The 14,590-nt window shown below is 54.1% G+C and overlaps 1 protein-coding gene across 3 annotated transcripts in view; it reads right to left on the bottom strand.

The window, feature by feature from the left end:
- Positions 1–14,590, bottom strand: part of KCNC4 (potassium voltage-gated channel, Shaw-related subfamily, member 4) — a 20,259-nt gene that overhangs the window by 1,410 nt on the left and 4,259 nt on the right. Inside the window, exons 2-4 of one of the 3 annotated variants that reach the window (XM_010151920.1) lie at positions 12,474–13,410; positions 10,795–10,980; positions 5,114–5,250 (exon numbers count right to left, since the gene is read on the bottom strand). In XM_010151920.1, coding sequence (XP_010150222.1) covers positions 5,114–5,250; positions 10,795–10,980; positions 12,474–13,410 — 1,260 coding nt within the window. Of the gene's footprint in view, positions 1–5,113; positions 5,251–10,794; positions 10,981–12,473; positions 13,411–14,590 lie in introns of those variants that run through there. The other 2 variants (XM_010151921.1, XM_010151919.1) reach the window with 2 other exon arrangements.

The raw sequence follows: 14,590 nt of genomic DNA, 5'->3' as shown, positions 1-14,590 counted from the left end.
CCACCCTCTCCTTAGGCAAGGCAGGAGGCTTGGCACAGCCTGGCTGTGACACAGGATTTGCTGCAATGCTGCCAGGGCCATCCCTTCCCAAATTTCCAGGGTTGGTGAATTCATGCAGTCCCACTTTCCCTCTACAAGTGTCTCCCCAGATACTCCTAAGTGCTGCCTCCACGGGCTGCCAGCTCCACATGCTCCAGCACAACGTTTGGGTAGGTCCTACACTAACTCCGCTTTGGTCTACCAGTGCGCTTGCTTCTTTTTCTTCCCCTTCTTTTTTGGTTTGGGTTTTTTTTTTTTCCTTCTTTTTTTTTTTTCCTCCCATTGAAAAGTCTGTTTGCAGACAAGAGGCTCAGGTGATGCTGAAAGAGAACTCACCAAAAGCCAAAATGCTCCCACAGCCTCCCCAGCCACTGTGGGACACTTGGGGCAGAGCCCACACACACCCCCAGATGTTGGAGTTCCCCATCCCAGCCAACATCTGCATCTCCTGCAGCGCCCATCTCCACAGATCACATAAAGGCAGGGTGGGTTTCATCACCACGGAGCAAAAGCCAGCAGCCACCAGCATCTCCCATGCTGCAGGGATTAGAGATGCTGCCCCGGGGGGGCTGCACATCTGCAAAGCCACCTCTCACCCTGGGCGTCACCGGCACAGTCCGGGGAGCTGGTCCCAAACCTCATGCCGGTGCGGTGCTGCTGTCGGGTTGGCTCCCCTCTCCAAAGCCAAAGGATTCTTTGTATTTCAGAGCCACCATCACACATTCCCTGCCCTGGCCTGTCCCACACAAGAAGAAGATTGTGACCCGCTCCCCAAAATAATTTCTGAGCCTTCATTTACCTTTCCATGAAGGAAAAGCATAAGGATCGATTGCCCGGGCGGAGGTAACGACGTAACAGACTGGGAGCTGGGAGGCACCTATTTATAAGCTCAACTGCATCTTATTTTGCATCTGCCTCTGCTCTCCCTGTTCCTCGTCAGCACGGGCAAGGGATGGGGTTGCTATTTATTCTATTCTCTTTTTATTGTCATCAAGTAAGCACTGAGGATTTTTCCTGGCAGTGCTGGGGAAGCCAGAACCAGGCTGCTTCTGGGTAGAGCAATTACTCTCTTGACATCTTACCCTCCCGCCCGGCTGCCTGACAGGCCTTTCTATTTTCTCGGCTCTTTCAGGCATCTCCCGAGAAACGGGGCAGCAACAATAACAATTAACACTTTGCATGCAACCCGGGGTTAGCGGCACAACCTCCACGCAGCACTGGACAGGAGTGAAGGAGGGGAGGGAGAAGGAAGAAGCTGCTGCTGGATGATGGAGGGAGAGAACTGCCCCCAAATCCCACCCCTCCGGATTCAAAGGCTGCTCAGATTTTGCCCCTTGCACTGCTGCTTCTGCACCGTGGTTATGGGGTTTGGTGCCCATCCCAAAGCCCTGTTGGTCTCCGCAGATGGACACAGGGGACTCCCAACAACGTGGGGGCAACCCGATGCTACGCAGCATCTCTGACCCCATCCCTGCTGTCGAGCATCATGTGCGGCTGCAGTCACCACGGGGTGAGGACACGGGGCACTAAAGCTCCCCGTGGGACCACGCTGCCGGGCGTCACGCTACACACAGGCGAGGGGCACGTATGTATATAGTATACACAGGGCTTTATCTATATGTTCCTGCTCACTCACAGCATCCTGCTGGGCACGAGACAGCAACTGAGACCCGACACACTCACCCCATCCCATGGGAAATTCACCTTTCCAGGCTGGAAGACCGGCAGCAAGCTCCCTGCCCTGACGGTCGCTGCACACCAGTTGACTTTTTTATTTTAAATGCCATTTTAGGACTTGGGCAGAGGCAGCCGGACTCCTATTGATTTATTCAGTTCATCAAGAATAAATCAAACAACCTTGCATTCTCCCGCTGCTTTCCGTGTCAGCTGGAACGCTCCTCGCCAGATCCCTAAACATAGATAAGCGGCAGGGAGGATATTCGGGGGAAGTATCGTATATTCTTGCTCTATTCTTATCCTATTCTCTAGGCAGCCAATTTTGGCCACTGTTTGAGATAAAACCCAGGGTTACAGAGATATTTAGTGGTCTGCTCTTCTCATCCACTCTTCCAACCTTATCCAAGGGATTAACCCCCGCTAACTCGCCCCCAAAACCCAGCTTGGACCCCACCTAAAAATAACAACTTGCTGTTTTCCCCCTCCCGCGTCCCCCAAATCACTTGTTCAGAAGAAGGCGGGGAGGAAGAGGGAGAAGATGCGATGGGTTTTTCAACAGTTTGGTGCCTCCCACTAAAATCCCTCCGTCTCCCGTTCGGGGCTCGGTTGTTTTAGAGGAGCTTTTTACACATTAGTCATCCCTTCTCCCGAGTTGCATAACGCCACTGCTAAAAATTGCATCGCCCCGGCTCCATGTCAGCTCCCATACACAACCCTCCTTGCGCTGATGGGGATGAGATATTTTTTTTTTTTAGGGGTGGTGGGGGGGTGTCCACCAAAGGTTTTCCACAGAGGGACACCAGCTCTGGTGTCTGGATGAGCTGATTCGGGAGCCTGGAGGAGGGGGAAAGGAGAGGATGGGATCTCTTGGGATCTGTGGCTGCGTCTGCTCCGGGGTTAATCCTCTGCTTTCCTCAAACCCCAAAGTTTGAGTCTCTTGATGTGCTGCTTCTGCAAGAGACAGGGCAGCAGAGCTGGTGTTTCATGCCTGGCTGTTCCCCAAAGTCAGCGCGTGACCTTGGTTAAATCATTTATGATTCAGAGACCACTGAAAGCACGGAGGGTGACCTTCCCTCTCGCTTGGGCTGGGGATATTCCAGCTCCTCCTGCTTTGAGAGGAGCCGTTCCGAAGGGATGCACCAGAGAAGCACCGGCATGGTGATGCTGGATTCACCCCTTTGCCCAGCTCACAGGGTTTTTGGGTGATTCCTGAACCTGACGAGTTACCCCGACCATTTGATTTGGGGATTCACTTTAACTACAGAAATCCAAGGAATTCAGCTTGCTACTGGCAAGGAGTCCGTCACTGCCACAGCACAGGGCTTGGGAACCACTGTGGGACACCCTGGGAAGCTCATCCTCATTTCTCCCCAAATCCAAAGTAATTCCAGCTCCAGCACATCTACGTGATGCTCAGCTCCTGCTGTCAAGCCCCAGGATCCTGCTCGTGGCACCAAGTTTTTCCACCTTTTCTGCTTTCCTCTAACTCTCACTGCTCTGCGCGCACGGCTGGGGCAGGAGAAGAGAGGAAGGAAAGTGAAATAAAAGGCAAGAGGAGCTCACCAGCCCCATGTAGGACTCAGAGGGGGGTTGTTTTGGAGATGTGGTGGCTGGCTCCTCCTGTCCGCTCCTTCAACTCGGTAGGGAGGAAAAAAATAAGCCAGATGAGGCATTTAACGCTTCTTCCTTGCAGAGCATCTCTTCCACTGTGGCAGCAAGGAATTTTACTGCAGGAGGCTCCCAGCATTAACCCTTCCGTATACTGAGGGAAACCGAGGCACAGGGAGCCTGGGAAGGATAAGGAGGGTCCCAGCTGTGGGACCTGCCCAAAATCCATCCCAGCTCCTTCAGGGTGCAGAGACCAACCTTGCACCAAGGGCATCTTCACTCTGCACCACCCCTGAGTACCAGCTCTGGTTTGGCCATGTTGGACGGGAAGGGTCTGACCCCCAAAAAGCTCCTAGGACTTTATTTTAAACACACCCAAGGCTAAGCTCTACTTCCCACGCTCCAGCTCAAGGACCTCAGGCTCCAGCCCCACAGAGCTGGACTCAGAGAAAGGAAAGATGTTGAGAGAGCACCAGGATGAGGGTCGAGACCAGGGCTGCACACACCAAACCAGCCCCTTTCAGCCACCCAAGATGCAGATGCTTCCAGGGAAGCGGAGATGGGGCGACGGAGCTAGAAATGAGCCAGAAGTTAGGGAGTTGAAGGTTTTCTTCTAGTTCAGGAAAACACCTGAGGTCACTCAAATTCATGCCAAAAACTAATATATGTGAGCAAAAACCAGCAGTGCATCAGGAAGTTTGGCACTCCAACCTCATCCTCCCAAGGTTCAAACCCAGCTCCCTTCCCCATGGAGATGCTCTGCCCTGCCACTCCACGTTTATCTCAAGAGGATTCATCCTCCCATCCATTTAGTCATCATTTTGTCTCAACTCATTTCCCCATTATTTATAGAATCACAGAATCCTTGGTGTTGGAAAACACCTTGATGATCACCAAGTCCAACCGTTAAGCCAGCACTGCCAAGTCCACCACTAAACCATGTCCTTAAAGAGCAGCAGCTTTCCCAACCACGCCCAGGGACCCATATTCCCATCCCCACCACCTCCCAGCTCTTTGTGGGCGCATCCATACGTTTATTTTGCTGATCCTTTCTCCCAGCCTCCATGTGCTCCCTGCACCCAGCCTGGGGCCCTACAGCACCTCCACGGGACCTCGGGGCTGGTTTTCGAGGCTGCCAAAGCCAAGTTCAGCCCCAGGACCACTCCCGAGGTTGGATGGAGAAGCAGACACAAGTGGGGAAGGAGCAAGTATGATTTAGGCAGAAAAAGGCACAAAAGAGGGGAACCACTGCTGGGCAGGGAATAGAGGTTTATTCATCACTTGCCTCCAGAAACCCGAGGCTGTTTTTTAAAAAAAAAAAAAAAAGAAAAGAAAAATACCTAAAATCATATGAACTCAGCCATTTCCAGCACAATGATATATAATTTTATGAGTCAACACGTCCTCCTCGCATTTCCACCGCCCTTTAGTCCAAGTGCAGCCGACCCACGGGAAAGAGGGCTCGACACCATCGCATAGGTTGGCCCCATTTATTTAGGAAGAATAAGCTTTCAAGGGAAAAAAAAACCCACTGGCAAACCCTCAACCCACTCCAGGGACTGTCCCAAACACATGGACACCAGACAAGTCCAATGGAGACGTTACACGACCTGCAAACCGGAAGCACGGTGGCAGCGCTGGGCGGGAGAAGATCAGAACCTGCTTCTCAGCGACGGAGATGTCCCAGCTCGGTCTCCTCAGGGCACAGGCACCGCCACGGAGACACAGCGTCACAGGGAAGGGGGGACAGAGCGACACAACACGAAAAAAGCGGGATCCAGGCGGCGCTTTAGAGGATGGAGGGGACGGGAGAGCAGGGACGCTGCAGAGGACATGGAGAGCTGCAGCGGGACACGAGGGGAGCCAAGCCCACTGTGGATCCTGCCACACCATCTATGCTGCTTAGGCTTCGGGATTTTCCATAGCCTTGGTGAAGAAAACGGACAGGTTAGAGCTGAGCAGCCCCTTTCCTAAGGCTCGGAAAGCAAAGAGTGCCAGGGTGAGCATCGCCCAGCCCCACACCCCAATTCAACCCCCTAAAAAATTCAGAAAGGAGTTTTTAAGGACAACCAAGCTTCTGCAGATCCTCCAGACCTCCCCTCCCTTCCCTTGGCTCCCCGAGCAGTGTCAGTCGAGTCCAGGACTCGAGAGTCAGTGACGTTGGGAGACCAAATCAGTGCTGGGGGTTGTTGGGCTTTGTTTCCCAAATTGCTCTGAATGAGGAATGAATCTGGGGATTTTGTGGGCTGAAGCAAACGGGGAAAAGCAGCGGAACTCAAGCAAATATGGGATTTGGAAGGAGTTATTCCCCCGGCTCTGGTTTTTAAGCCAGCTGTAGCAGCAAGCTGCTGCTGACACCTTTCTGTACAGAAAGGAGCAGGTAGACGTGCTCATTATTTTCCATAAGAAACTGCATTAAGGAGCAAATATTTCTATTGCTTTAAGCATGGGAATGCTTCACACTCGCCTCAAGGGCCAGAAATTGCTCCAGCTTTTATTGAAAAACAACAGCAAGAACAAATGCTCTTGCAGGCCAAAAGCCTTCTTTCGGGGAAAAAAATTAAGTATTTGCCCTAAAAATTGGCTTTTTGGTCCCAACAGCAGCCCTGGACAAAGATGAGCCCCAGGATCTGCTCTCCAGATCCTTGTGCCTTGCAGGGACAGCTCCGCTGCCAAAATACGGCAGATTAAGGATGCTCCCGGCTGTGACGAACCCAACCATCCCATTCCCAGCTCACCGCATCTTCCCTGGAGTGCCCGGGTGAGCAAATCCAGCCTCGCCTTTGCCTCCCCTGCAAGCAAGAGCGAGCTCCGGAGAAGGGCAGAGCGCGGAGCGAGTGCGCGTGCATACACGGGGGGAGCGAGGGGAGGCGGCTCCTGACAGCAGAAAAACAAGGTGATGGATGGCTCCTCCAGCAGCGCCAAGCTCGGAAACCATCCCCGCGTCCCCCCCCCCGGGAGCTAATAGCGCATCTTTGGGTTCTGCTTTGATGCACAGGCAGCGACGGTGGGTGCTGGCTCAGACCAGGTGGTTTTGGGCTTGGATCAGGGCTGACCGCTCACTCCAGTGTGATCACAGCGTCACCTCCATGCACATCCAAGGAGGATGCTGAGACATGAGCATCATCTAGAAAACACTCCAGAGCACCACCTCTTTAAAACTGATTTTTATCCCCTTTTTATACCTTTTTCCTATTCATTTCCCAGCCACAGCAGCCAACAGGGAAGCACCGGAGGCTTCAACCTCTTCCCATACCCTCAGCCCCACCTTCCTGGGAGACATGGCTCCTCCAGCTTCAAAGCAGAGAAAGGGCTGGGGGACAGAGGACCACCTGCCTAAGCCTGTTGCTGATTTCAGCAAAGCTTTTCCAGTTCCCACGGTCGAAGCGAGAGCAGGATCAGGCCCCAAAGAGAAGAGCAATTTCCTTATTTACTCTTTGGCATGAATCCATGCAGCAAGCGAGGAGGGAAGTGAGCGCAGCTTGGAGCCAGGGAGAGCCCTATCCAGAGCTGGGGATGTTTCCCACCTACAGCAGCCGATGCAAAGACCCCCTGCTCCCCCCAAAAAAGCCCCCAACCACTGCATTGGGCTCACCCTTCAGCAAACCCTACTCTTTTCCCGGGAGCACTGAGGCTCTTTGAACAGCTCATACATTTCCCTGCCCACGGAGCGACACGCGTTCGAAGCAATCATGCCGAGATGCAATTGGAGCCTGAAAGCTTGGGGTCACCAACGGATCCAGCACCCAAACAACATCAATTTGGCAGGGAGGTGCTATGGGGTTGGGGCTTGCTGGAACCCGCTTTGGTGATGCAAGGACCCATTGATGAGCTTGAGCACTTTATAGGGATGCTCTTTGCCCTCTTGCTCATATCACTGACTAGAAAAGCATGGAAATGGGCATAGGAACAGGGCCAAAATCATGCTGCCAGTTTTGATTAAGCCGCCAACATCACAGTTTGGGGCAGCACTTTATAAAGATGCCTTATAAAGATTGCTCCAGGGCCCCTCTGCTTACAGGACTCCGAAGGCAAACCTGCCCCAAGCCCAACACTTCATTTTCTCCATCAATTAATTCCCAACACACACAAAACCACGCTGACAGGAGTGCCGGATAAGGAACTCAGGACTCCATCCCTCAAGGCCATTGTGGTTTTCCACCAAGCTCAGGGCCAGGTGACACCACAGAGTCAAGCTGCAAAGCACCGGAGGTTGCGCTCTGCTAATTGCCATCGGTGCTGTTCGTTAACGAAGCTGGTATCCCAGCAACTGAGGTCACCGGGATTGCTTTATAAACAGGTTTGTTGCCAAGGAGCTGTGTGGAGGCATCTTATAACCAGAGCAATGGGGCAGTGGGTAACCCCGGGGGTGTCTTCCTGGAACCTGGCAATGCCGTGCTCCCCACGAGCAAGCGCTCGCAGCTCCCGAGCACACGTGCACGCTCACACATGCTTTAAGCCAGCAGCAGATGGGGAGGGGGTAATGCAAGCAGGCAGCATTCCCCAGGAACGCCTGTGCTTGTTTGTAACAGCGGCCTGGCACTCGTCTGCGTGTTGCATGCACTCGCACGTGTGTCCCTGTGCAAACGTGGGCTTGTCCCTGCGCCCACCCCAGCCAGGCATCAGCGGTGGATGCTCACGTGAGCGTGCCTGCACTTGATCCCACACCGATCAAGCTGAGTGCCATTCATGGCCCTGCACTAATAGCAAGCAACAGAGTAAAAATCAGATGCAGGGTGCGCTGGGTTCTGGCAACCAAGCCAAAAGCTGCCGCTTTGCCATGCTGGCGTGTGGTCAAAAGGAGGTGCTGGAAGAGCTGACCTGCCAGGAGGGTAAATCCCCTTCCTTCCATTTAACCTCATTGCCTGTAGCTCCTCTTGAAATCCCACTCTGGTTTCAACCACTACCTTTTCCTAAACCACCATAACCAGTCTCACTGGCATGGGGGATGCTGGACTCATCCTGCCTCCAGATCCCTCCATCCAAGCAGGAAACGGGGTCTCACATGCCTACACAGACCCACGACAATGTGTCTTGGCCCCAGTAGGACACATTTTGGGGAAATGCTGAGCAGGACCTGAGTGCTGAAGGGAGATAAGGGGCCTGAAGCCATCCCCAGCAGCAAGGGAGCAAGGTAACATCACTGGAAGCAGCCATAGGGGCAGGAAACACATGCTACATGGCAATCCACTGCAGTCCAGCTCAGTCTTCTCCAGGACCCAAGTCACTCTTCTCTTTAAGCTGCTCCAACTAGACCAACTACTGGAATCGGGCTTGAACCATGACGGATGCCGAGATCTGCAGCATATTCCTGAACCAGCTCCATCTCCCGATTTCCACAGCTTGTACAGACATCGGTACCTGTCCCAGGATCTGACAGATGGCCATCAGCAAGTTGGGCTCCGAACCAAGCTCATCTCAATTTGCAGAGCTGCCAAGATCCCAGTACCAGAACAAACAGACTTAGCGGGAGATAAATCAGGACCGAGGGAAGAGGCGCCTCTGTGGCTCCCAACAGCTTTCAGCTGGGGCACAGGAGGCTGCTTTGCCCCACTGATCATCTCTGGTCACCACAAACCCTGACCATGCTGGAGCATATCACCAGGAAAGACATCAGCCCTGACCTCCCGAAACAGCATCCCACTGGTCCATCCCCAACAGCCCTAGCAGGACGCAGACCTTGAGGTTCCCTCTTCCCAAAATGTCTCGCGCATCACTCAAGCCCCCCAGATCCACCTTTTGCCAAGCGCAAGACCATTTCAGCAGGTTGGGGGTAAGTGACGATTTTTAATTGTAAAGACTCTGACATTTCCAGGAAAGACACCAGAACAAACCAGGAAAGATCACCAAAGTGCCGTTTCAAATAGTAATCGCTACCACCACGCGAAGAGAAAAAACCCCGGTGTCCTGCAACCACGTTCTGTGATTTGGAAGCCCAGTGAAAGCAGCCCTGGATCCCCAGTTCTCAGACCTACTCCAGTTCTCCCAGCTCCAGTGGGACTCAGCTCAAAAGCTTCAGTTCAAGAGATTACTGACTCGGGCATCTTGTAGGGCGATGATAGCACTGGCTATCACCCTTCATCCTTTCAAGTTCAGCATCCCCCTCCAGTCTGGAGCAGGACTAGAGCCCCCTCACCTCTTCGCATTAGCAGGCATTAAGAAAAGAGACCAGCTTCACAGCAAAAGGCACTTCCAGGAACAAAACATGAGGCATTTCAAGCAATATTTGCATAGCACCCTTCTGCCCAAAGATGAGCAAAGCTTTTTATTTTCCCTCTCTTTCTAAAGGATGAGGTGGAACAGGAATCTTGATTTCCCAATCAATTGCGATTGCCCCCAAACACCTCCCTATGTCCCAAGCCCATCCAGCCTTTACCATCCCAAACAGTGCTACAGCAACAAACCCTCGAGGGTCTCCAAAGCATCAGCACCAGGAGCTGGCAGGTCTGGGTGTGCAGCCCGGAGACGCAGCACATCGCCTTTCCTCCTGCCTGCTCCCAGCTCACACGCGCTGCTCCCCGTGAGCCGCTGGGATCTGATGGTACCAAGGAGGTGGAGGTAGGTCAGCTCTGCAGCTACATCATCTCACACCTCCCTGGCCACACGAGAAAAACCGCAGAACTGAAAAACTGAGCCGTGTCCTAATAATTAACCCAGAAAATGAGGGTGCAGCCGGATTCTGTGGCTCAAGGTTGGCACTGGATTTACCCTGCCAGGGGCTGGGGTGCTGGGAGACGGGCACAGGGCACGCTCGCTGGTGGAGCGGAGAAGGCTGGAGGATGGTGCGAAGGGACCAGGCTGAAGAGGACTGTTGTTTTGTGTTTTCCTGACTCATCTCCCCCACAATTACCTATAGAAAACCTCAACACTTCCAAGCTCACTCTCCAAACTCAGAGGAGACAGCCTTTCTGGCAGCCCAGGGCTCTTGGCAAGGCAGAACCTGACACATCACGGCTCCCCACGCTCAAACCCACCAAAAGTCATCACAGGGGGAGAGAAAAGGAAAAGCCTGTCGATTCTTTTCCCTGCTGAAAACCTTTTGACCACCTTCGGTCACAACCTCATCACCTCCCCAGGAGGGAAGTCCCTCTCACACCACCCTGAGATGAGTGGCTGAGGCCCCGGAGAAGAGCTGGAGGGACAGAAGAAGTCAGAGCACTGGAGAGCAAAGGGACAGACCTGTCCCCAAGGAGGGCAGTGCAGCCAGCATGGGGTCACAGACCCCAGATAGTGGCAATCACGGGAGGACGACTTGGGGGAGGAGAAAACAAAAAGGGTAGAGCTAGCACGGAGGGACGTGGTGGACGGAGATGAAGCAGATGGAGAGAGAGGAAGACCAGTGCATGTGGGGAGCAGAGAACAGCCAGGCAGGCAGATGGAGATGAACCACCACCTCGGACAGATGCAATAAACCTCCATCTCACCCTCCCCAACCCACAGGCCAGCTCACACCTCCAGCATCAGCCATACCTTTCTGGATGCCTCCATCCGCTGCGCAGGAGAAGTCACCCGTGGCCAGCAGGAAACACGTGGAGGATTTCTTGTTCTTATCCCGGGTGCTGGAGCGCCGCATGGGCCGCTTCTCCTCATCGGTGGGTGACAACGGCTGCTCCTCATCTGACAGCACCACGTTGGCCTCGCCGTTCTGCTTCGAGTCTGCAAGAACGCGGCAGAGACCCATCGGCAGTCAATAAACCCATGGAACGAGGAGCTTGGGGTGCGCAGAAGGGTTTGCTTAGACCACGCAAGGAAGCGGAAGACCAGATTGCAGACGGTCCAGAGCAACACCCACAGACTCAGATGCTGACCCCAGCCTGGACATGCTACTTTAGAGTAGCCAGGGGAGCAGGACCATGCCAGATTTTCATCCCGAGCAGCAAACAGCAACTCTCACTCCTGCTGAGGGTTATATACCCTGCATCGAGCCAAGCAGGCAGAAACACCCCTGGTCTTTGGGATCCATCCCCCTAATTAGTGGGAATTAGATCTCCAAAATTCACACAGCTGAGCTACAGGCTAATTTATGCTAATTTACGAGATCTCCAAAATTCACACAGCTGAGATACAGGCTAATTTATGCTAATTTACATCATCTGACTCTGGTTTGTTAGTTGAGAGGGTGCTATGGCAGGTGAGGGTCTGGCCTGAGCTCCTGGGTTGGTGTTGGGGTGAAGGGATGGGGTTAACTGACAGCTACTCTCACTGCTCCCCCCTGCCAGGGCTCCTGGGGCAGAGAGGTTGTGTAGGCATGTGGAAAAAGGAGATTTAGAAGGGGAAACACATATCTGGGACATCTGGAGCTCCCTGTGTCCCCACTGGTGAAGGACCATCACTGTTTAAACACCTGTGGCCAGATGTGCGGCTGCTCAGGGCTGACCCCAGTGAATGCCATCGGTGCAGGACACAGCCCCACCATGGTCCCTCCTGCTCCTGCGCTGCAAAGCTGGCTGCTCCGGAGGTGCCGCAGGCAGCAAACCCAGATGAAAAGGGCAAAGCAGCCGCCATGGCCAGCACTGGTCCCATGGCAGGGCTCTCGCAGTCCCCCAAGCGATGCTGCCCACCAACGACTGCCCACAGCTGGGGCCATGCCCTCTCCCGAGAAAGAGTGGCCAAACCCCAAAATTCATCTTAGTGCATGAGACCAAAAAATAAATGCACAGGGCCTGATCTTGCTCCTGCCTGAGCACAGGATTTGGAGCAGCTTTGACCTTGCTGTATGGGGACGCTACATCTACTAGAAGATGAATGGGGAGATGGGGTCAAGCCTCAGGGAATATCCATGGATTTATCCATTTCAGGGAATTGGGCAAATGCTCTTACCTCTGTCAGCATGAGGAGGAGGTGGGCTAGGTGGGGACACCTTGAATCACACTGCGGTGGCTTGATCTATGCCATTAGGAGAGCAGGATATGTCCTTTCCCCTCCTGCCTGAACATGGGATCATGATCTGCAGCATCCTGGTCCACCAATCTGGCACCCAACACCCGGACACCCAAGGGCCCCAGCCCCTTCTGCACCAACCAAGAGCTGGGGTCCACGTCCTACAGCAGGGAAAGCCCCACAGACTGTGGGACACAGGGAACCAAAACAACTGCCTTGGGGGCTCCCGGAGGTCTCCCCCTCCCTCTGCCCCACTTTTGAGGTCTCACCTGACCGTTTCCGCTCAGCCACCCCCTCCTCCACTGCCAACGGGCACGTGTCGCTCTGGGTGCTGTTACGGGGGGAGTTTTCCTCGGATTTGCAGTAGGTAGGGGAGTCCAGCGGGGCCGGACGGGGTATATGCTTTTTCTTCTTCTTTGGCAGCTTCTGCTTGGCCATGGCCAACGAATAGTACATCCCAAAGTTATTGACAATGACGGGCACGGGCATGGCGATGGCGAGCACCCCAGCCAATGCGCAGAGAGCACCCACCACCATGCCCGACCAGGTCTTGGGGTACATGTCGCCGTAGCCCAGGGTCGTCATCGTGACCACAGCCCACCAGAACCCGATGGGGATGTTCTTAAAGTGAGTGTGGTCACTCCCGCGGGGGTCAGACGTCTTGGCTCCGATACGCTCGGCGTAGTAGATCATAGTGGCAAAAATCAAGACCCCCAAGGCAAGGAAGATGATGAGGAGCAGGAATTCATTGGTGCTGGCCCGGAGCGTGTGGCCCAGTACTCGAAGACCCACAAAGTGCCGTGTCAGCTTGAAGATTCGGAGGATCCGAACGAAACGGACCACCCGTAGGAAGCCCAGTACATCCCGGGCAGCTTTGGAGGACAGGCCACTGAGACCTACCTCCAGGTAGAAGGGCAAGATGGCCACAAAGTCAATGATGTTGAGCAGGTTTTTAACGAAGAGAAGCTTATCTGGACAGCAGATGATGCGAACCAGGAATTCGAGGGTGAACCACAGGACGCAGACCCCTTCGATGTAGGTGAGGATGGGCTCTGTCTCCACTTTATGCGTCAGCAGGATCGTCGTGGTGTTGCCAACCACGAGGGTCTCGGTCACGTTGACGTCGATGTTGAAGGCCTCGTGCGTCTCCAAGCAGAAGGTTGTGATGGAGACCAGGATGAAGAAAAGCGAGGCAAAAGCAACTACCTACAAAAGTAGAAATTACACAGGCCGTTAGCTGATCTGCGTCATTCCCTCCTGAGATTGGGGTCAGCCTCTCCTCTTTGGAGGAAAGCAGCAATTTTAGGAACCCCCGTGACAACAACTTTGGGGAACCCTGAGGCACACTTCCAGTGTACACCTCTTCTAATCCCTGCTGGTGAATAGCAATAGCAGGGATTGGAAAAGTCCTCATTCAGCAAAAATGAGTGCAACAGCCTCAAAACACCGCAGGAGTTACGCTGCTGCCATCCACTTCCCCAGGACCAAGGATGGAGAACGGGCAGGGTTCCCTGGGCCTGTCCCGTGAGTTGACAGCAAACCTCAGTGCCTGGGGCCCTCAGTCAAGAACCTTTCTCCCAATGCTACGCCATGAACCGGGGAAGGTGTGCTGGGCTCCAGCTGCGCCTGGAGATGTGGCCAGAAATGACAGCGATGGGGATGAAGGGAGACCTGCAACTGCCTGAGTTTGGAGCAAGCTTCCACTGGGAACACATGTGAAAAGGGAACTTGGAGAGGACTAAGCTGAAGAGCTTTCCCCCGCATTCATCCCAACCCTCCCCAGATGAGACATTCGCACCACTCACAACTGTGAGGTTTGGGTCTGGATGTATCAGAGATGTCCTTTTGCCCCCTCCCTGCTCCCCAAGTGTCAACGGTGGATGATGTGTCCACAAATGGTCCCAGAGCTGAAAGGGCAGGGCAAGGAGGAGAGGAGCAGGCAGAGCTCAGCACCCTGCTGATGCCTGGACCCGGTGACGCCCATCTGCTCCCATTTCTCCCCTCTGCCCAACTGGTGAGACCATGTTCCCCCCCCTGCCCCCTCCTCCCCACAGCAAGCTGCCGCTTCGCCTGGGATGTGAGCGAGGAGGGGCCGGCAGCACGCGGTGGAAATCGCAGGCTGTGTCAGAAAGAAAACATTTTGTCGTCCCCCCCATCGATCCTGCTCAGCCCTCCTCCCCGCCAGGATGAGCTCATGATGAGTCCATTACCCAGAGCATCTGTTTCCAAGAGCCCCCGAAAAAAAATAAAAAAGCCTCTGAGTAGAAAAAGCTCTTTTTGTACCTTCCTCCAGCACTAAAGCCCAGGTTTGGCTTCCTGGGAGCAGCTCCTGCTGCAGCACCCTTTGCTGCTAACCCAGCCTGCCCGCACCGAGCAGGATGCGACC

This window comes from Eurypyga helias, unplaced genomic scaffold (assembly GCF_000690775.1).
Source record: "Eurypyga helias isolate BGI_N326 unplaced genomic scaffold, ASM69077v1 scaffold24215, whole genome shotgun sequence".
Classification (NCBI taxonomy): domain Eukaryota; kingdom Metazoa; phylum Chordata; class Aves; order Eurypygiformes; family Eurypygidae; genus Eurypyga; species Eurypyga helias.
Note: the sequence above shows the minus strand (reverse complement) of the source record. Positions and strands in the feature narration are given on the sequence as shown.